This window comes from Schistocerca cancellata, chromosome 5 (genome assembly GCF_023864275.1).
Source record: "Schistocerca cancellata isolate TAMUIC-IGC-003103 chromosome 5, iqSchCanc2.1, whole genome shotgun sequence".
In the NCBI taxonomy this organism is placed as follows: domain Eukaryota; kingdom Metazoa; phylum Arthropoda; class Insecta; order Orthoptera; family Acrididae; genus Schistocerca; species Schistocerca cancellata.
In genome coordinates, this window is record NC_064630.1 from 644,174,745 (window position 1) to 644,198,997 (window position 24,253).

General features: G+C 38.6%; 2 protein-coding genes across 2 annotated transcripts in view; both read left to right on the forward strand.

The window, feature by feature from the left end:
- Positions 1–493: 493 nt before the first annotated feature.
- The window catches only part of LOC126188736 (uncharacterized), a gene marked incomplete at its 5' end in the record, with an annotated part of 121,447 nt that continues 97,687 nt past the window's right edge, over positions 494–24,253 (forward strand). Inside the window, one exon of the mRNA XM_049930344.1 lies at positions 494–605. Within this exon, the coding sequence (XP_049786301.1) occupies positions 494–605 (112 nt within the window). The remainder of the gene's footprint in view (positions 606–24,253) is intronic.
- Positions 1,007–2,684, forward strand: LOC126187514 (tubulin delta chain-like). The gene has a single exon (XM_049928647.1). It carries the CDS (start codon positions 1,080–1,082, stop codon positions 2,409–2,411), a length of 1,332 nt encoding a protein of 443 aa, XP_049784604.1. The 5' UTR covers positions 1,007–1,079; the 3' UTR covers positions 2,412–2,684.

The window sequence follows — 24,253 nt, forward strand, 5'->3', positions numbered from 1 at the left end:
ATCGAACAGAGTTCATTACTTTACAGAATCTCGTGTGATAAACAGTCAGTCCGCAATGAATTTATTTATTGCCTTTTGGCTATTCGCCACAAGGTCAATTTCTCTCAGTTTGTCGATTGATACACTGTAAGCAGCAGTCTTCTTATGCGGATCACTGCGTTCCTTGCTCTGAACTTTCCAGAAACGTGTGTGACTCCTATATATTTTAGTAAACTCGGCAATGAACTCTTTGGAGCAATGATGCATTTAAACCATTTGAGCATTAAGTGTACATACAAAAAACAGAAACACTTTACTGAATAAACAAATGATTCAAGAACGTTTTGGCCGACCGCTGTGACAGAGCGGTTCTAGGCGCTTCAGTCCGGAACCTCGCTACTGCTACGGTCGCAGGTTCGAATCCTGCCTCGGGCATGGATGTGTGTGATGTTAGTTAGGTTTAAGTTCTAGGGGACTGATGACCTCAGATGTTAAGTCCCATAGTGCTTGGAGCCATAGGAAGGCGAGAACGTTTTTCGTCCCAGATTTGTTGAGATTTACAGCACACACGCTGTTATTTGTCTGCACAGATGTGATTTGCTCAAAACCGCGACTCCAACTTTCAGGTTTGTGCATATCTAATATGAGCGAAACTTTACAGCCTATACCATGCCCCATGCGCTACGATTTGTTTCCGCAAGTATAATGCATGCAGAGTTTTGCACCGACAAATCAAAGGGTGTGGGCCCAGCTTTAATTAAAACATCCCTCTGCGAGGTTACGGTGTTTTGTCTGTGTGTTTCATATCATTCTTCGCCTTAAATGCCACAAATAATATAACATTTTCATCGATCTTTTTATTTCATGAGATGTTGCAATGAAAAACTAATGTGACAGCAACTTGGTTGGAAACTATTTGACACATGAAATTTATGTGCCACAAATCATTTTCAGTCAAGCCACATGTGACAGTTCGATCGCGAAGAAGTAAACATTCTTTCAGCATGATTAACTTTGGTAACTTTAAACTAGGCGCGAAGCAGTTTGAGTTGGTGCGTAAACATGAGAATCAAAATTTTAGTTCATGGAGACAAATTGTGATGTATACGATGGCAGTTGTAAGCGTTCAATTTGGCCAATGCGGGAATCAGATTGGACACGAGTTCTATTCGATGCTTTCAGAGGACGAACGAGTGAAAGTTGGAAGTGACTACGCGGAGTGTGACAGATGGTTCAGGAACAGTGCATTTCACAATATTCGGACAGCTAGGGCTGTTCTGGTTGATACTGAACAGAAAGTAATTCATAAGGTTTCAGAGAATGGTGTTAAGAATCGGTGTAATTGGCGTTACAGTACTGAAAATGTTGTGGCAAGTGACGGGGGCGCTGGAAATAATTGGGCTTTAGGCTACGTTGAAAGAGGACCCAAAATGAAAGATAGGGTAATGGAATGTGTGAGAAAGGAAATCGAGGAAGCCGACAGTCTGACAAGCCTTCTAATTATGGCTAGCTCGGCGGGAGGTACTGGTTCTGGTGTTGGCAGTTGCATTGCAGAAAACTTAAAGGATGATTACCCCAACAAACATATTATTAATATTTTAGTACTGCCTTACAAAAACGGAGACGTAATTACTCAGAATTACAACACTTTACTCGCCTGTGCAAAATTGTATGACGTTTGTGATATGCATGTACTGTTCCAAAATGATCATCTGTATAAAATGGTTTCAAATCTTATAAAAACGAAAGATATCCACTTTAACGATTTAAATGCACTTATATCACTAAAAATGATGGCTGTATTCCAGCCTGTAGAGAGGGGTGCATGTTCCACATTGCCAGATATTGTTTCCCAGTTGACACCTCACCCAGGGATGAAGCTGGTAACTTTTAAGAGTGCTCCTCATACTTCGAAAGAAACTGCACCATACGAAAGCAGTTTCCTTTGGGAGAATTTAATACAGCATCTGCTACAATCATTTCGTGTGAGCTCTGTTGGAGGGCATATCATGAGTGACTATGAATGTAAAGCTCCATCGCGTCATTATAGTTCTCGCTTTTCAGAAATGAAATTTTCCCCATGCATATCAAATATGCTTTTTACAAGAGGGCCAATGCCAGAATTATCACGAACAGAGAGAGCTATGTTATGTGATCCCCTAATGTACAAAAAGTGGGTTCCTGCCTCAATGAGGTATGTCCACTGTCACAGCAATAAAAGATTAATGGGGACTGAAAAGTTTGCCACCCTTGCATCTAACAATATGTTGATGTTTGTCCCAATTGATGAGGTACTTGACAAGGCATGGAATATGTATACATACAAAGCATATTTACACCAGTACAAGAAGTACAATGTAACAGAGGATGATTTTATTGTGGCCTTTGCTAAATTAGAAAGTATAGTCAAAATGTACAAAGATATAGGATAATCTATTTCTGGAATTTGTTACTGATCTTTTTTTTCCACAGAAAAACATACTAAAGAAAATTTCCATAAGGGCATAATTGTTTTTCTTGTAATGAAATGTGTGTTGTAAATGTAGCACACCATTATACAATATACTTTCTTCATATAAATGTAGTATAGTATTAAACAATATACTTTCTGCATAGTACCATTCTAAACAATACTGACAAAGGGAAATTACTGTTGTGTATATAAGCTATGTCAACAGAGAAAGATGTTTGCTGTTTTATTTTGTGTTTGTAAATTAAATGTTGATGCTAATCCAAATATGTCTTTAATTACACAGCTTTAAGAAACTATAGATTACAACCAACATATATGTAATTAGGGACTTCTAAAACCTCATTAGAGGCAAGCTCATCTCACCCATGCAGCTGAACTTACTTCGCTGTCATTTCCTGTGAAACATTTACTGTTGAATTGTTCAAAACTTACCTTTAAATGGACTGAAAGAGGTGGAGGTGTGAAACATTACTTAATAGTATGGTATATTCAACAAGAAAGTGATGCAGTGGCCTTCACATAGTTTTCACTGTTAAGTGTTCATATGACTTCTAGTGATGAGTGCAGAACACTTTATGGAAATGAGTTTGTGCTTATGTACATGAACTCACTGAACTATCTTGCTTTTTTTCCTCTTTCTGTGCTCAGATTACACATGGACAGAAGTACCAGAGCAGATGATCCTTTGACTGTACTGTCATTTACTTGAAGGATATATTTGACCAAACAACAGAAAATGGAAACCCTTCAAAATGAATATAAATAATTTAGGAACAAAGGTGACAATTCACTTCAGACAAATGCTCCACAACTTTCATTATAAACTGCAGTGATTACCTGGCAGAAGTCATCTGCCAACTGTCTTGACTCCTTCATCTACAAGCAGTGCCATAGTGACTCCATCCTGTAAGTACAGCATAACCTCCAACCCCAATTCCAATCCTTACACCTATCCTACAATCTGTCCCCAGTATCCATCTCCCTCCTCACTTCGACACCCCCCTCCCCCCCCCCCCCTCTACACACACACCCACACCTTCTACATGCTTTTCAAAATCCGACTCTGGATGCTCCTTTTTAGCTGATTACTCTGCTCCAATGAAATAATATGTACTCATGTTAACCAACACCTCCAGCCAATTGCACATAGCCTAGGCTCCCTTACCACCTAGATCTCTGCTCATCATTGTTGCTGTCCCCTGTCTTTACACCAACATACACTATGCCCATCACTTTGCCGCTCACACACACTCTCTCCCAATGTCCTTTTGACTCCCAACTCACTACCTCATTCTTTATACATCTAACTAATTACATCCCATGAAGGAAAAATATACCTAAAAACAAAGATGATGTGACTTACCAAATGAAAGTGCTGGCAGGTCGACAGACACACAAACGAACACAAACATACACACAAAATTCAAGCTTTCGCAACAAACTGTTGCCTCATCAGGAAAGAGGGAAGGAGAGGGAAAGACGAAAGGATGTGGGTTTTAAGGGAGAGGGTAAGGAGTCATTCCAGTCCCGGGAGCGGAAAGACTTACCTTATGGGGAAAAAAGGACGGGTATACACTCGCACACACACACATATCCATCCACACATATACAGACACAAGCAGACATGTCTGTATATGTGTGGATGGATATGTGTGTGTGTGCGAGTGTATACCCGTCCTTTTTTCCCCATAAGGTAAGTCTTTCCGCTCCCGGGACTGGAATGACTCCTTACCCTCTCCCTTAAAACCCACATCCTTTCGTCTTTCCCTCTCCTTCCCTCTTTCCTGATGAGGCAACAGTTTGTTGCGAAAGCTTGAATTTTGTGTGTATGTTTGTGTTCGTTTGTGTGTCTGTCGACCTGCCAGCACTTTCATTTGGTAAGTCACATCATCTTTGTTTTTAGGTATAACTAATTACATCCTTACCCATAACTAACACTCGTTTGAATGGAAGGCATAAATAAATCCATGGCACAGCCATCACAGTAACTGCACGACACCATCCTCTGCTGACCTGTTAATGGGTCATGTAGAGGAAACCTACTAGGTAACCTAAAACCCCTAGTTCAGGTTCAGTGATATTTTGATGATCTGAACTTAAAATGCCAAGACATCCACCCTCAACACTTCCTCACTCAAGTGCCACCTTCCTGGATGTGGACCTCCACCTCTCTGATGATTCATCCATACCCCTCACCATATCAAACCTGTTACACATGAACAGCACCTGCATTCGGATTCAAAACAAAAATCACTTCCATATAGTCTGGCCATCCTTCTACGGTGTATCTGCAATGCCAAGAATTCCCCTACCATGTATGCTGAATATCTTGCTTAAGGTTTTCATAGACAGTCAGTAGCCAACAGTCTGATTTCCCATATTGTATTCTGTGACATCCATAATACTCCCGATCACACTGATGAACCAGATGCAAAGGGGCACTCTCCTCATCACCCATTATCATATTTTTCACCATGGTTTAACTGTTTCTCATCGTGTCATAAAATGAAGAATATCATTGCGAGAATCCTTCCTACCTCTCCTAAAGTGGTATTCTGCTGATCATCCAATGTACGCAATATCTTGTGCTCCATCCTTATCGCATACTCACTGCCAAATCCTTGCCACATGGGTCACATTCCTGTGGAATACCCATTCTCTCTCTCTCTCTCTCTCTCTCTCTCTCTCTCTCTCTCTCTCTCTCACACACACACACACACACACACACACACACACACACATACATACCAGCTCTGCTGGCCTTTCAGCACAGCAATTTATGTGAGCATGACACCAACCTGTTGTCCACATGAGTGAATAGCCACCACCAAACTGTGGCCAAGAGCAGATTTGACCACCCAATGGCCAGAACACACTGCAGCTGATTAAACAAGTTAGATTTCAATGACTGGCTTACAACCACCATCTGGATTCTCTTCAGACTAGCAAGTCATTGTTGAACAGTTGAATTGTTTGTGGACAAGACTGTTCAATTGTAAAAGCATAGGTCTGTTTTTAAGTAAAATTAAATGATAAGTTTTCAAATCTCCCACTGAATTAGTTCACAGCTGTGTGGTTAAAATTCCTGTTGGCAGAGCTGCTGCTTACTCAGCCAAGTATTCTGAACATGTTTGGCTTGACACAAATGGCAAACGCTGCTGCTAGAGTATCAAAACATTCAGCATCAGTCTTAGACCATGTGCCTACAGATATCAACAGGAAAAATTATAAGGTATTTGTAAAAGATCATTGTCTCTGATCATTATTGGCAGATTAAAAAGTTAGACAGTCCTAGTAAAACACTCAAAACCACAGGCCTACAAAAGCCTCTTGGAGCACAAAATACATACATTCTGAAGGACATTAGCAAATAAAAGCTAGGATGAAGTGTGTATTGAAAACAATGTATAAGCAGTAGTCAAATGAAATGAGACAGATCGAAAGAAGGTAAGTAAACAGTTTATTATGAGGCGTGTTCAGAAATTGTATGCACTCTGACTAACAGGCTATTCCCCCACCCCCTCCCCAATGGTTGGCATCACTGAGTGGTGGGGGGGGGGGGGGGGAATCCCATGCCCAGAATAAGGGTTGCAGGAACATGGTAATATATAAACTCACATAGTGTCCAGTTGCGTGAATGATGTCAGTAAGAAATTCCACTACGTGCGAACCACATGCTGTGATCTGCTCCCTACACTACCGAAAACGTTTTGCGAATCAAAACAGTTATGGCAAAGGTGTATGAGCAGAATGAGTGTGTTTAAGTGGTGCAGGGAATTGAGTAGAGGCAGGACAAGTGTTCATGACAAACAGCGGAGTGGAAGGCCTTCCACTTTCACTGATGAGTTGATGCAAAAAGTACAAGGAAACTGCTCGTGAAGACTGCCAGTTAACACGGGGTGAAATTTCTGTGATGTTTCCACATTATTCGAGAACTCTCTTCTATGAGATACACACAGAAATCATGGGATACCAGAAACTGTGCTCAAGATGGATGGCAAAACAGTTGATAGAGCAGCGCAGGAAAAATCAGGTCAATAGCACCTGCAAGTTCATTGAGCGACCTGAATCGGAACGTGAGGATTTTCTGAGCCCTATTGTGACTGGAGATTAAATGTGGATGACTCGTTACACGCCTGAGACAAAAAGACCAAGGCACTCGTGGATTGGAATGTTTTGAACCACCCCCAATGTTTCCCTGTTTTGGCACCTTTAGACCCTCTTTTCATCTCCCTGAAGGTACATATGAGTGGAATTAAATTTGCAAATGATGAGTACTACAGAAAGGGGTTTTAAAGTGGGGGAAGGAGCTCATGGGAGAGTTTTTCGAGGAGTATATAAAGAAGCTTGTAACATGGCTCGCCACTTGCACTGAATGGGATGGTGATTATGTAGGAAAATGGTCAACAGTTGTATTAACAATATCCTGTAATTCTTTTTAAATACACTTTTTCTGAAAAAAAAATAAAATAAAAATCTAGTATACTTACTTTCTGAATGTGCCTTGTATTTGAAAACTAATCTCCACAACTGTTAATACATTTATCCCACTGTGAGACAAGATGGTCAATGCCTTCATGGAAAAATGTTTGTGATTGCCTACAGAACCATGATTGTACCCAAGCGTGCACCTCTTCATCCGATGTAAAGCGATGGCCACGAATGTCTTTCTTCTGTGGCTCCAAGAATATAGAAATTGTATAGGGAGAGATTGGGACTGTATGGACGATTTGTGAGGGTTGCCTAGTGAAACTTATGCAGCATAGTTGAAACGACCTGGACAACTCGTGGGCAGTATTAATGGTTTTGATTATTTGTGAAATAGTAAGCAGTTTATTTATATTTTTACCATCTGTCTCATTTTCATTTGACTGCCCCCTTATAAATGCTAACTTCTCTAAATTCTGCACTTTGCAGGGATGGAAAAATACTTAGTAAAAGCCATTGTTTTTCAGACTGGTCAGTTTTAGTCTGTATTTTTCAAGATGGATTGAAAAATTACAAAATGACATTAAAAGTGCTGTGCATTACAATTTAACAACCTGGCCACCAGATTCTTGATCTCTGTATTGGGAATGTTATCCAATTGGAGTTATTGAAAATATGAAGACATTAAATATAAACTTCAAGATAAGCCCAAAATTTTCAGTTTCTCGGGGCTTAACTGCTGTAGAGGAGCATGCTTCTACTTAGAAGCACAGACAACAATTTAAAGTGAGACAGTTCTTCACAGTTACATTTGTCTTTCACCCAATGTAGATATAGCAGTGATGGTATAATTTCAGACAAGAAGTTAAAGTGAGACAGTTCTTCACAGTTACATTTGTCTTTCACCCAATTTAGATGTAGCAGTGATGGTATAATTTCATCTCCCAAAGCTACACCATCAATTTAGCTTTATTCTGCTAGACAAGCTGTTTCAAACGCAGAGTAAATCTGATGTTTGAAATGATTAGAGGGAACTTTGCTGTTCAATCAGCTTGTGAAGACGTCAAACTTTCGATGCAGTGTTTCCTGGAAGTGTTCCTTTTGAATTAATTGTTTCAAGGAAAAAGGCAAGATCTGATGCTTTAGCTTCATATTTTAAGAAGTAGTTGGTGGATGATATTGGAGGAGCACATTTCCCTCTGTTTTGCTAAAACAGTGAATGCAGCTTCAAATTGTAGTTAAATACTGGTCTGATTTATGACATGACGTGACATCTACGTACTTTCTTTATTAGTAATAACAAAGGGGAAATGGCATTGTACACTGGGACATGAAAATTTTAACAACCTGAATATGTTATGTAACCATCACAAAGCGAATGGATTATCAGCAAATTTAGAATTTTAATATTATATTTGTGTCTGTATTACTAAATTGCTTTTATTTTTTTTTAGTATGTATTATTTTGTCTTTGAATGATCTTTTGCTGCAAGTAGTACCCCTCTGTATATCTTCTTGTACCAGTTATAGTAACCTAGTGTTTTTGTAAAGAAGTGAGAAATTTAAGTGTTTAGGAGTACTTTCTAATATCTGAAGTTGTATATTTTTCATAACTGTTGCTTTTGAAGTGACTACTTTTCAAAACTGTGAATGCAATTTCTTCAAAAGTTTATTTAAGCAAAAAATAAAAAAAAATCAATAAATAAAACAATAAGCAGGGATGGAAACCAAACTTGAGACTAAAATTACTGACTTAATGTCTATTTTGATTACGGCAGTTGACTTTTACTGATTTGGATATTAAAAAATAAAAAACAGATTAAATACTGACTCAAATTTATTGTTAGAAAAGCGTTTTTTGATCTGGTCTCCTCCTTTACCTTAGTCAGCCATCTCACACACCTATTTATTGTTTTAATCATAATCAGTATATAAAACTGTTATAAAATTACATATAATAATAATAATAAATCAGGAAAATCATTCCACTTTATTGTGATAGTACTAACATACTCCTGTTTAGTACAGATATGCCTAAAACTAGTAAAAGCTTACACAGTACCATTTTCAGAGTAATACAAAAATATTACAGTGTGGAAAATCATCTAGCTTTCCATACAGAATTAGGTCATTAAGTCTCATTTTGTTTTTGCTTCTTTGAAAAAATGTTATAACACTGCTTTTTCACCTATCAACTACTTTCTGTTTTTAATTTTCTTCATTTCTTGTTCCTTAAGTTTCATAGTGCTTGCCAACATTGCTTGACCCACAGTAATTCCCACGAAGTCCGTTGTCTGTTATTTCTTTTAAGCACTTGTTTCCATCATGCGATTATCTGTCAGCAATCAATCTTTTCTCCTTTTCCGTTTCTTTCATTTTCAAGATTCATGTTCATGATTTAATCTTTCTTTTTCACCTTACTTTTCGTATTCCCTTGCAACTTTTTTTCCTGTTCTTCCTGTTTCCTTAGCCACTCTCTTGTCATCTTGTACCTGGCATGAGCTGTGCTTGTCAATTGAAAGAGGTCCTGAATGTTAATTACAAAGTGCGCCTTCCCCTCAAGGACATTCACCCCATCCTCTCTTACAGTTAAATGAGAATCCAGTGTTCTTTCACACATATTTTCTGTGTCTTGATTCGAGATGTTTCTTGGTAATTATTTGTTTATTGCAGGAGGAGGAGGAGAATAGCGTTAAGATGAATTTGTCGCTCTGAAATATTAGAAAAATAGTCATGAAATCATTTGTTTTGCCTGCTGCTGCAGAAATTGTACATTTCTAATTAAATTGCTGGTTCAGTGCAAGGTATAAGATTAAAGTGAAATTTGCACTTACGTCATTATTGACTGTATAAGGGATGTACATGCAATTTTGACCTAATGCGTGTTAGTAATAAATAGGATATTTATGTTTAGATTATTTAAATGAAGAGGCAAAGCCTTGATTATTATTTATTTATTGTTATATGAAAGAGACAGGAACCTTATAGCATACATATTGTTCTACATACCAAGAGACCTGGATGCAGATGGTTCTAGAGTTTCAAGTTACCCTTAATGAATTATTTCACCTGATGTCTGAACTTTCCACAACAGTAGTTAGGAATAAAAAGTTCATAGGAGAACCATTGTTAAAAGTTTTTCTAAGCCTGAAATAGAAGAGGTACAAACTAGTGAATTACAAGAAAAGATGGAAAGGAATTCAAATAGACACACACAATGTCGAGTGCAAGAGTGTCATTAAAAGCAAGAGACCCTAATTGTTAACTTAATGACATGGTGCTTGTGAAAGTCTTTCAGCACAATTTACAATTAAAGAATGAAATTATTGAGTTTTTCCATTGTGATGAGAGTCCATACAAGATTACAGGGATTCTACATCCAAAGGCTGTTTTCTTAGTAGAGCCTTTGAGCAGAAAATAAAAAGGTTTCTAAAGATTCTATAACATAGCTATGATCAAAAGATAAGTGTCATAAGAAACATCAATTTACAGCTAACATAGTTTTACATTATTATGTGGCAAACAGTAGCAATTCATCAACTTCAGCCAGCAAACAGTCTGCTGGAGGAAGATTTACCGTTAGCCATGAAATGTAAGAATGACGGGCTGACATCCCTATGTGATTGTTGCACCATATAGTAGGAGGGCATTTGTTGAAACACAGTTTGGTTTGAGGGTATTCAGAGCTGCATTAGTGAGTTTCTACAGAGGATAAAGGTAAATATGGCACAGAAGACATTAAAAAACGGTTTGAATACCATCTACAATAGGAGTAGGTTATGGAAGAAGGTAGAGTTGTTAATGCTGTTAAAGGGTTATTGTACCCTAAACTATATGTATTTACGTAAGTATAGTGTGAGGGAAAGGATAGATGGACCTAGAGGAAATGGAAGACATATACCTGAGAGAAAAAGGAGGATATATAAATGGGGACATGATCACTGTGAATAATTAAATGTTTGTATACAGATAATCCTTCTGTGGAAAGAGAGGTATCTTGACACTTATTATAGAAGTTGGTACTGTTTTGAGGTTCCTCCAAAGTAGCAAAGTAGATAAATGTACAGCAGAGTCCCGCTAATCTGAATATGAAAAATTTTAGTCTAAGTATGGAAAACTGTGTGGTAAACTGCTCTACATACACACTATTTTAATTTACACAGTACAGTAAACATGTATTAGAAAAATTTGCAAGAAAACATTAGGTTTAAACAATGCATAACAATGAAAGAAAAGCTGTCAAACTTACTAAAATACAGCGGACATTTTATCCCTACATTTTAGGTGACAAAAACTCGGTCATTGTTTTTTGGCGTAATGAAGACAGTCTGTTCTATGATGCGCATAGTTGTGCCATCATCTCAAACATCAAATCAGCAGGTGTCGCAGTGGGCTGTTGCTTCAAATAACGTAGCGCGAGGTCAAGGGCTTCTGCTGCGTCACTGTGTGGCACCAGCTCTCCTTTGTCGTTTGCAGGCTCATTGTCACTTTTGTCACAGCAGTCCACTTCTTCCTGGTCTTGAGTCACAGCAGCAACTAAATCAGCATCAGTAAGGTCCTCCACATATGCCACATCCACTCATCTACATCTCCTTCACCAGCTTCTTCACATCCAGGGATTGTCTGTATCATTTGTAGTAGATTTTCCTCTTCATTTTCAACTAGGTTGTCCTGAAATTCAAGAGCTACCCACAGTTTTCTCCGAGTATTTTCGGAAATATTCTGCCAAGCCTCAGCGGCCCAATAAACATCCTTCACATTGGTATTTTTTATTTTGTCCACTAAAGGAATGCTATCATCTTGGATCAGCATTCTTAAAAATTGTTTTCTGTAAATCAGTTTTAATGTTTGCAGTACGCCCTGGTCCATCGGCTGTAGTAACATTTGGCGGCAAAAACTTCGCCACAATTTCTCCGTCACATAATTCCTCAGTGCTTGGATGAGATGGCATGTTAACAATCAAAAGGATTGCATGGAGAGACAAATGATTTTTCTTAGAAAACCATCGAGCAGAGGGAACAAACTGGCCGTAAAACCATTCTTTGAACAGCTTACCATCTATCCATGATTTTTTCTGGTTGCGATAATATATGGGCAGGGACTTCATGTTGCAGTTTTTAAAAGCTCTGGGTCTAGCAGATCTGCCGATCAGCATTAAAGGCAACTGGTGATTACCAGCAGTGTTGCTGCACACTAATAAAGTCACACGATCTTTGCACATTTTAAAACCATGAGCATGGTCTTCTGCTTCTGATGCCAGGCTTTTTGGTGGCAATGCCCTAAAATTAAGGCCAGTCTCATCAGCATTATAAATTTGTTGGAGAGAATACTTTCCCTTTCTTATCATTTTTTCAAACTCACCCAAGCATTCCTTCACTGCACCATGGTCAGAAGAAAGCTTCTCTCCAGTAATTGTTAGCTGACGGATTCCATGACGTTTTTTGAATCTGTCCAACCAACCCATTCTCGCACTAAAGGCTCATCACCATTCATTAGCTTGTTCAGGTAAAAAGCCTTCTCCTGAACCACTCAAAGGAGTTCCCCTTTCTTTTTCCTACATAAACCAAGGGAAAAGACCTTCATCAACTTTATCATACTGGGACTGTTTCAAAGTCTGCCGAATTTCAAGTGTTTATCCCAAAGACGTTGCACAGGACTGTTCAAGCTTCACTCAGTTCTTCTTCCAAATACAAATGGTTGCTTTACCAACACCCAATTCTGTTGCCAGTTCAGATACATTCTCACCATTGTCTATCTGCTTCAAAGCATTCAGTTTTTCTTTGAGAGTTAATGTTGTATGTTTCCCTTTACTCATGATCAAAATATGTACACCACTACACCTGAATGAATACAATATAACTGTTACGCGTGCCAGTGATTGATAACTAACATAACCAAGCACTTTGCGAGCCAACTGGCAGTGCACTGACCTCACACTACAAATGTCTCAACAATGCACAACAACAAGGGCAGCGAGTGAGAGTGAGCCATTGTTCCCACACTTGCTTCCACTTGTTACCATGGTGTACCTACTTATCTGCTTGGTATACTTCATTGTAGAAACTCGTCATCACAATTACGGCTAATCCAAACAAATCGGTAATCCGAACAAGGTCCGGTCCCAATTAGTTCAGATTAACAGGACTCTACTGTACCTGAGTTTGTTAATCTGTTCCATATGCTAATTTAAAGATGACATACTAAAGAGATAAGTCTCCGAATTTCGTATGCTGTTCTCCGGGTTTGGGAAGATAGGTAACCTATTACAGAATGCCCAACAACTAATACTTGCTAATTGATCAAAACATGTAACTCATCGGGTGTAGTGGCAGTTTATGAATGCAGAAGGTGTTTGATGAGGGAGTGCCTCATAACATTGAATGTGGTGTTCCCAGTATAGCTCTGTGAGTTTTGTAGAATCTCATATACTACTCCTAGAGGAATCTCTATTTTAGTTTTATTGAATATGGTAAGTAATTTGGTTCGGCTTTTAAGAATTAGGGTTGTTAAATCCATGGAACTGGTTTAATTTGAATGTGCAATTTACAAAAGCAAACATCCAGTGATTTCAAAAGGTGTTATGAGCGTAGCTAGAAAAGCCTGAGTTCTGGGATAAACGTACTCAATTAGATGAAATATGGACAATAAGACTAAACGGCTACTGGACTGTAGGTCCTGATAACGAGTGATTCACAGGAGAAAACTACAAAATATTCTACAAAAACTCTTTAATGATCCATATGGCCAATAAATATTGGTTATTCAAGACCAATATCCGTAGAAAAAGAATAATGCCCAATAGAAATGTCAAGAAACAACTAAAGTGACATTAAGGCAAGCACATGCCTGTGATTACTGGTTTATAATTCATGGTGGAGCATTCCACATGTAATAAACATGAGTAAGTATGTTTATTACAAATGATATAAAAGTAAAGCTGTGAGTCTACAGTCTTGTAATCCTTTTTGAAATGCATTATTAATGATTTGTATGTTCCTTGTGCCAACTGATTTCTTCCTGACAGGATCAGAGAAAAATTCATACGACAAATCACACTTTTGTCAACATTGACTCCATCAAAATCTATAAACCGTAGCTTTAAATGACAAAGGTGGGTTTTATCCATGGCTTCATTTAACTCAAGAGTAAATATGATGGCTTTACCATTATATTTTGATATAATAATGATATACAAATCAGAATGTGGGGTTGAATGACAGAAAATCCTCAGGAATTGGCCAAATTTGCAAATGAGTGTTTTCAGGTATTGCAGAGCAGTTGCAACACACTCTTAAAACACATGTAGCGCTCACAATGAATTACTCAGCCGGCATAATGATGTTTCCCACAAAAATTAAAAAATAAGAAGACGGCAAGCATAGATAATATTCCAGCTCTGTTCTGAAAATATGTACAGACGAACCCCATTAACAAACATAATAAATGAGAACAATAGTTTAGGTATTTTTCTTGAGTACCTAAAGCTCACACAAGTTGTGCCGTGCCCTTATAAGGGAAATGTAATGCAGAGTATTTAAAACTACAGGCTAGTTTCACTACTGTCTGTATTCAGTAAGATAATTGATTCAGTCATGAAAGATAAACTGATCTAATGAATTACATGAATAAATATGACCCCTTTTAATGAAGCATAGTTTTGTTCGTGGAGTGGGAGAAGTACATAGTTCACGTGTCTGCTGATGAGAAAATTTTAGTAAAACAGTTGTCAGACAAATAAACATAGGTGTCCTTCCTTATTCTTACGTACACTCAATTCTTAGCTATGGGTTTCTCACCTGGTTATCAGAGGCACAAAATATGGACACAATTTTTAAACTGCAGAAAAGGGCTGTAAGAATAATAATAATAGTAGTAATGAAGCTCTTTGTCAGTTAGGCAATAGATTCCATCCCTGCAACAGCACAGGGCCCATTTGTGAACTGTTTTACAAGCTTCTAACTTGAAGCGGCTTAGTCTGGTTTATCTGTGTGCTTTGTAGTTTAATTTCTTGCACTTGTGTATTTACTAGCCATAATCCCATGTTTCAATAGCTGTGCAGTGTTTACTTCCACCATCTTTAGTATGGATATGGGCAGTGAGTGCTGTGTATGGATGTGAGCTGAGTTGGTTATGCTTCGCTCACAGCTCCAGGTGGTGCTGGCTTCGATCACACAGTTTGAGGCTGCTGCTAATGGGCATCATTGTGGAGGTATATACATGGGGATCCAAGGCACATCCCACATCCCCCTAATGGTCTGCTATTGTGGCCGCCCTGGTTACTGCCTGCCTGCGTTGAGATTGACCCCTCATCCATGGCTGAATGGGAGGTCGTTTCAAGGTATGGCAGGCAGCAAAAGACTTTCTGAGAAACTTATCAAAAGGCCACCCCAGTTCATCTGACAAACAGGTTTCAGGTGCTAACTGTGGCTGTTAAAGATCCTGAGCCTGATGTGCGTGTCCTGTTACAGAGGCTGGGATTACTGGTGGTTGGGAGCTCCAATATTAGGTGTGCAATGGGGCCCTTTAGGGATATGGCCCCGGAAGGAGGGGAAGAAGTCCATTGTGCATACTGGGGGACTCATTCTGAGTGTAAAATGACTGCTTATGAATGCCATGAGTGTACAGGGTGCAACCAACTGCACATGGTGACTAATGTTGGTGCTAATGCTGTGTGTCAAAAACTATTCTCTCTGGGTTCATCCTTGCTTGTGAGTTGGAAGACAGAGCTCACCACCTACAGCACCATTGACAGGATTGATTGCAGACATTGGGTACAAAGCTGAGAGGAGGGTCTGAATGGGACGGTTCTGTGATCGTACTGGCTGCAGATTCCTCAACTTGTGCCACAGGGTGGTGGGGTTTCATGTTTCGCTTAATTGGTCAGGGGTCCATTACCCATAGGCGGCAGCCACACTGGTAGTGGGCCTGTGTGAAGTGGACAGGGCATTTTCTAGGTTAAGGGGTCTCATGGAAGGGGAAAAAGAAGGCCTTCTGTCTCAAAGGGTGCTTGAGCAACACAGGATGAGGGTAGACCTAGGAACCAACAGTATTATAGTTGTAAACTTTTAGCTGTGTTGGGAACGAACCAAAGCTCCATGCACTAATAGAAAGTTCTGAAGCTCAAATCATTATATGTACTGAAAGCTAGCTATAGTCAGAGATAAGTTCAACAGAAATTTTTACAAAGGACATAAATGTGTTCAGAGTTGGTGGCTGCATTTTTGCTGCTGTTAGCAGTCTATCTTGTAGAGAAATTGAAGTAGAAGAATCCTGCGAGTTAGTGTGGGTAGAGATTACGACCTCCAACCACTGTCCTTTATTTCCACAGGGCAGGTTTTGTACGAAAACTGTAATTACAAATGTTGTGTTGCACAGCACTTGTATTATAACTAATTCCTTAAGCATTTTGAAGCTTTCTAAACATAAATATGTGTAACTGATCTTAAAATGGACAGCTAGCCCAAAACCGGTCATGTGGAAATAAAGGAAAATGATCTGGAGACTGAATTTGGACGGTTTTATATAAGTAATGATAGCAGATGCTCCCTGATGATGAATGTGCCTAGTTTTGATCAAATGATACAGTTGCTGAATTGTTCAAAGGAAACTTGAGTCTCATTTTAAATAGGCATCCCACTCACACAATTACAGCTAGTAGAGACTTCAATCTACCCCCGTCATATTGGTAATAATACATGTTTAAAGTTGGTGGAAGGCATAAAATATCATTGCTAAATGCTATCTTTGAAAATTATTTGGAACAATTGGTTCATGAGCCCACTTGAAGTGTACATCACTGCAAAAACTTACATATAGCAACAAATAATCCTAAGCAAATAGGGAGCATCATGATAGATAAGTTTCAAAAATCAGATACATTTCCACTTGACAACTTCCAAAGAGACTGTCTCCAGTCCCTCCAAGCTCACTATGTGAGTGAGACCAGGTGTCAATGGAACTGATCACCCATGGCACACAAAACGGCCCAGAATACTATTGCAGGGGCAACGAGAAAAGCAGGCCAAATTGAAAGGAATACAAATTCTCCAGTTTTGGCAATGTTTTACAGAAGATCACAATTTAGTGTGGACTTCAATGTAATAGTTTCCACAACGAAATCTGGCAGAAAATCCAGAGAGATTATGGTGATATGTAAAGTATGCCACTGGCATGATACAGTCAACACCTGCACTGCGCAATAGTAATATTATCGATGACAGTGCCACAAAAGGGGAGCTCCTTAGTGAAAGAAGAATAAGTAAATTTTCCAGAATTCGAACAAGAACAGCTGACAATGTGAGTAACATAGAACCAGATATCCTCAGTGTAGCACAGCAGCTTAAATCACTTAATAACAGCAAATCTTCCAGTCCAGACTGTATACAAAGTTAGGTTCCTGTCAAGGCATGCTGATACAATAACTCTATACTTAGCAATCATATACAACCACTTACTCATTGAAATATCTGTACTTACAGACTGAAAAGTTGCACAGGTCGCATCAATACTCAAGAAACGAAATAGTAGGAATCCACTTAATTGCAGATCCATATCACAGACATCAATTTACAGTAGAATTTTGGAACCTGTACTGTATTCAAATATTATGAATTACCTTGAAGAAAATGATCTATTGACACGCAGCACAGACTGAGGAAATATTCTTGTGAAAAGTAACCAGCTCTTTCTTCGCACGAAGTAATGAATGCTATTGACAGTGGACCTCAAATTGGTTTCATATTTTTAGATTTCCAGAGTGTCTGAGAGACCATTCCTTCTAATCAAATTGCACCACTGTGGAATGTCATCTCAGTTGTGCGACTGGATTCATGATTTATTGTCAGAGAGGTCACAGTTGGTAGTAACTGAAAATCATTGAATACAACAGTAGTGATGTCTGTCATTCCTCAAGGAAGCTTTATAGGCCATCTGCTGTGTATAATAACATAAACACTTTGGGGGACAACCTGAGCACCCCTCTTAGATTTTTTTGGAGATGATGCTGTCATTTACTTCTTGGTTAATTTCATCATTGTAAAATGATTTAGATAAGATATCTGTCTTGTCTTCTTTTGGTGTTCAACTCTGAGGTTGGTTTGCAGCAGAGCACCATTCCTCTCTTCTGCCTGCCTGCCTGCCTTCCTCTTCATTTCCATGCACGTGTTACATCTAGCATCATTCATGATCTGTTGCATGTATGATATCCTTGGTGGCCCCCCACCGGTTCCTTCCCTCAGTAGCTCCTTCTGCTATTGTTCCAATGATGTGTCGTAGGATGTGCCCTACAAGTTTGTTTCTTCTTGTTTGGATGTGCCTCCACAGAGATCTGGTTTCCTGTACTCTCCTAAGCACCTCTCCATTTGTTACTTTGTCTCTCCAGCTGATCTTCATCATCCTTCTATAGCACCACATCTCCAGGGCTTCTAGCTGTCTTCTCTCTTCTCTTCCAACTGTCCAAGTTTCACATCCGTATAGGGCCACGCTCCAAATGAAAACTTTCATGATACGTTTCCTTATTTTCAGACTGACGTTCCTGCTGGTGAGTAAGTTCCTGAAATCAAACTGATCGTCACTCATCATATCCTCCACCTTCTCTTCAGAACTATTTTTATGAGAATTTTTGACACATGTGATATTGGGCTTAAAGTTCGGTACTGTTCACATTTTGTAGCTGCTGCAACAATGATGCATTTCTGGAAGTCTGTCAGTATCTCTCCTGTGTTATAGCTGGACCTAATAAGTTTAAGCAGCATTGTTTTCATGCTGTCACCAGCATTCTTCATTAGTTCTGCAGGGATGTCATCTACACCTGTTGCTTTGTTGTCCTGTAGTTCTTTTAGAGCTTTGTCATAGGCAGTGACCATAACCTGGTCCTAATGCAAAGTTCAAATGTTTGAAGAAGAAGCCAGTAAAACTTAAATGGCAACTAGAAAAACTGAGGGGCTAGCAAAGCGCTATGCTCATGGAACAGACAATCTAACTAAAAATTTTCAACATGATGGAATAAATGAAGACAGGGATCAAATTAAATCTGGTATATACAAAGCATCAGAATGTCATCTCCCTTGTCATCTTCGTCTACTTGCTCTTCTCTTCCTATTACTTCCTCCGAAGAGGGGTTCCAGCACTATTACTTCCTCCGAAGAGGGGTTCCAGCTTACAACTCCTCTACATATTCTTTCCATCTCTTCACCAAGCAGTATTTTCCCCTCTTTATTTTCTATTGTGCCTGAGAGTGTTGTTTTATGTTTTTAAAAAATTGTACTGCTGTTCTGTAAGCTAAATCAGTTCTTCTGTTTTGCGTATTTTCTTCCACTTCCCTTCATATTTCCTCAAGAAAATTTCCGTTTCCTTTTCTAGCTTCTCTATTAACTAAATTCCTGTGTTCAGCTTTTCCTTGTTCATCAGTTGCATTTTTGTATAATCTCCTGTTTTCTATAAGCTCAATAATATCTGCTGCAATCCATTTCCTCTTGTTTTTGGGTTTAGTTTTTCCAATTATCTTTTCTGCTGCTTTGTATATACCAGATTTAATTTGATCCCTGTCTTCATTTATTCCATCATGTTGAAAATTTTTAGTTAGATTGTCTGTTCCATGAGCATAGCACTTTGCTAGCCCCTCAGTTTTTCTAGTTCCCATTTAAGTTTTACTGGCTTCTTCTTCAAACATTTGAACTTTGCATTAGGACCAGGTTATGGTCACTGCCTATGTCTGCAGATGGGTAGCTCCTGCAGTCTTTTACCTGGTTCCTAAAACATGCTTTCACTGGAATGTAATCAATCTGTTGTCTCCTCAGGTCTCCAGGAGCCTTCCATATATATTTTCTTTGCTTGTGATGTTGGGAAAGTGTGTTTGCAACAACTAATTGGTGCCTCAAGCAGAACTTGATTAGTCAATCTCCTCTTTCATTTCTTCTTCCAAGTCCATGTTTGCCAACAATTACATATTACTTTACCTGGTGCAAATCAAAGAAAATTATACAACAGGGACCAACTGAATTAAACAGTGCCCTTGTTAAGACACTGACTTCTTATTCAGGAGATCTGAGTTTGCTCTGTAAGGGCATCCTAATTTAGGTGTTTCTAAATCATTTCATGCAAATGCCAGGATGGTTCCTTCAGCAAGGCGATCACTTGTCCTATACTCATACAAACAAACTTTACGTATTCCATGTGTATGTTTATTTTGAGTTATCTATTTTTATTGTATTATAACAAATCCTGTATCACACTAAGATGGTTCCTGGAAGAATAAATAAATAACAACAATATTTGTAAATTGCCTACTCCGTGGGACCCCAAATGAAGAAATCATGTGGAATCTCTTTAATAGTACTGTTTTTCTCCTATCAACACCAGTAACTTTGTTACTCACTCCCACAACCATTTCTCTGTCCCACGAGCAGAAAAACCACCAGCTCAGTGATGGATAGTTATAGACATTCTGCACCTAGGCTGCTACAAATGGTATTTGAAGGGTCCTCCAGAGTTTGCATGTCAATGTATTTCCCCCTCAACAGCCAACCATTGAAATATTTGCCTTTGAGTTTAACTCTGTTTACTGAAGCTTTACCTTCCAAATAACAAAGATGGTCATTCGGTACACCATTTCAGTGATGCTGAGAGGCCTGGTACTTACCATTTTCTTGCTCAAGGCACTCATTTTTCTGTACTCGGTCTAGTGTTACTGCACCAAATCCATGAGTTTTGAGTTAACGCATAATAGGGAATTAGCAAATATTCAGTTCCAGATAAGAAACAGAACATTAAAAGTGCAAAGTTTCTTAAGAAAACACAAAGCAAATTTTCTTTTTTGGATCAAACATCAGTTCTCAGAGCTGAAAAATTTCCCACTGAAAAAGCTTTGAGGGACACAATGTAAGCATACTGTAACTGTAATAAAACATTTGCCCTCACCAAGATGAATGCTTTATGACCAATGACCAATTGGATAATGAAACAGATATCAAGATTATGCTAGAAAGTTTGTTGCTCTTTGCTATGAAATAACTGCTATTATATTTAACAGATTGATTTTTTTGTTGACTCCTCTTTCCCTTTGAAATTAAATGTACAATATTTATTGCTGAGTCAATTCTACAGAAGATCTCTTTTTGGTGTGTTTTCAGCCTGGACTTTTCTTGCTGTTTTAATATGGGTAAAGTATTGTGGAAGATGGATAGCCAAATCAAAACCTAATAAAATAGCCACAGGGAGGAAGGAATTTTACAGTCTAAGGTCAGTTGACACTGATATAAATTGAAATAATTGCAGTTTTACCTCAAAAACCATTTTCCAGAATCAAGAAAAGATGTGTAATAATGAAATGTTTGATTGGCTCACTGTTGAAAGCTTAATTCTAAAATTCTGTGCAGAAACAAGTCCAAGGATACAGAGTAAGTTGAATAACTATGCAAATGATTCTCTCTCTCTAATTTCTCAGAAATTCTAAATCAGTAGCTGCTTTTCTTAGAGGTACACGAAGTAGCACACAATTTTGCTTCATATGCTTAATGGTCATAGTATTTCTTGATGTAGCTGTTTTTACATTTATATCTTCCTGTGTCTTTAGAGCTGCAGATTTGTGTTGCCATTGTCATGAAGTCACACAAAGGCCAATAAGGCGGCTGTTTTTTTTGTGTCCACGAGTGAACAACATATAGCACACTGTTGTCAGTCTTGGTTACATTCCAAAATATACTTACCTTTATTATACAGAGTTTCCAATAGTTAGTCAGCAACTAAAGCTAAGAACTTGCTTTATCTTTTTATTCTCTTTTAGCATCCTACTACTAACTTATACAAGTATGTAGTTAGTATCTTTGAAGCAACATTTTCAGAATAAAAGGCTACTCCCTTATATTAGTAAGCAGTATTTTTCATTTCTTCTTTTTACAACACTTGAAAATCATTATGTACAGTTTGTTTCCTTATTTTATATTTTCATCATAACAGACTGCAAACCAGTAATGGTAAAATGACTATCTCCAGCAATTCTAATAATTCATTTCTAATTATTACTTGTTTCTGTTAGGCCTAATACAAATCATTCTGCAGGTGAGGATTTTGTGAGAATTTGTATTTTTTAATTTGATTTGTGTACTTTTTTGATTCTTTCAATACTTCTTCAGTTAAAGTTCTCTAACCACCTGATGTTCCATATCTACCGCTTTAATACTACAACCTTGTACACACAGACATATAATGTTACCTTAAATACATAGGTGGCCATCACAGTGTTTGTAAAAGACAGTATATATGTGTACAAAATGGTGTCCTAATCAACCATTTGATTTTAGATTGTTGCCACTAACAAAGAATATTTCAGAACAATAATTACAGTAGATTCGATAATCATACAATGGATGGTAAATTGATGGTCATGTGGCAACAATAAACCATCCCTGTCAATCAGATTTAGCTGAGGTAAAAGCAGTTTCATAAAAATGTAAATTCTGTCTCAGCTGAGACAATTTACCGCATGAACAATGGAAAGACGTTTTGTAGGACACAGCATATGACAAATACAATTCTATACCAAGAATATTCATGTCATACAATTGATCCAGTTTTCCTTTACAGTGGGTCAGGTACATTACAGAGGCAACAAAGAGAAAGGGTGGCAACCATATGGGATCAAAGTACTTTGTGCCAAGAATAGATGGCTTTATTTAATACCAAGGTCTAAATCTAATCCAAACTTCAAGGCAGATTAGAAACAATACCACAAAATTATTCTTTGTGCTCTCAACAGAGCAACACACACAAAAAATTCAAACTCTCTGACAGCAGCAGCAATGACACAAGTCAAATCCATGCCCTTGGTAATGGAATTCAACAAACTACCTCACGACAGTTCTGAAAACACAGGTAGAAAGATGGACCGTCGAAAGCCGTTCCATTACATGTACTTAGACATTGCGCATACCATCAGCAGACATTAGTTCTGCCAAATCAATGCTAAAGGAGATTCACAAAAATCAATGACTTACTGAATACAATTAGGATGGTAATTTGACCTAAGTATTAAAATCTTGTGCTAACTTGATATCACTCCCTTTGTATTATGGATGTGATTAATTTACCATGTATTTCCTTAAGGCCTGGCCAGACAGAATGCGGCCTGGCCGTCCGGCCTGTGGCCTTAAACCGTAGCCGGCAGGCCGCACTGTTGAATCGCTTGTTACTGTATGGCTGCGGTCACACATAGTCCGGCTCTGACGCACCGGCACGCGGCCTGCCGCACCGGCCGCCGCCGGGTAGTCACAGATTACAGATTCGCCGCAAGCCGGAGCGGCTGCTTGCCTCTGTTGGCGCACTCAACTGCTCTGCTGTCACACTAGAAGCAGCGGAGTGAGGTGGTTTTTGTCTTGCAGCTCGTAGTGAATGCATCATGGACACAGAAATACTTATAGAGGAGCTGAGAGAATACAACTTTTTGTATGATACACGCGATCCTGATTTGGAGGTAGAATACTTTTGTCCTCGATATACTCTTGATAGAAAGCTGAATAGTGTTGTCACTGTGACGTCCATAACTTCCAATATCAACTACTGTAAACTCGGTAGTATGGATCAACGATCGCCGGGAGAACTAGCGAAAAGAACTGGGATCCACTATCCTTCGCGCATTTTAACCTGATAGCCTTTCCGTCTATGCTTCCAAGGCAGTTCGGAAACCCCCAGTTCTATAAACCCTTCTTCAGATTTCTTCCACATTTCTGTTGTAGGAGTAGGTAAATACTTGGGCTGTAGAACAGTCCATATTACCTGGCACACTTGTTTCACAATATCTGAGACTGTTGAACGTCCTAACCGAAAAGAGAAGGCTATGGTCTGGTGACTGTCGCCTGTAGTAAAGTACGTGGAAAAGAGTAAAATCAATTATGCCGATAGAACGAATAGATAAGTTAACGACCAAAGAGATGTTTGTTTAAATTCAATGACAATGTTATGAATACAATGAAACAAAACAATCTATTAAGTAGAAAGTTCTCTCTAGCGGGACATACGGAACTAGATGTTACTATCGTTTACTGTATTCGTAAACACTGCAGATAAATTTATCACTCCACTCGTAACTACGTTGTGGGATAGCACTTTCTTCCGCCGAAGCTTTCATATGATACAGCAAAACTGAAATGGAATAATTTATATGACTTCTATTTCAAGCACAAAGAGGCCACAAACGGTAAAACTTACCCCAAACAAACGGCTTGTCTGTGCCTTGTATCAATTGGCTTTCTCCGGTTCGTTGTGCACTTCTCGGTGCTACCTTTTTATCAGCCGATGCATTTCCTCGAAACATTCTCGCGACATACGAAAATATTTGAAGAACCTATCATCGTCAGACTCTAGATCAATACACAGACG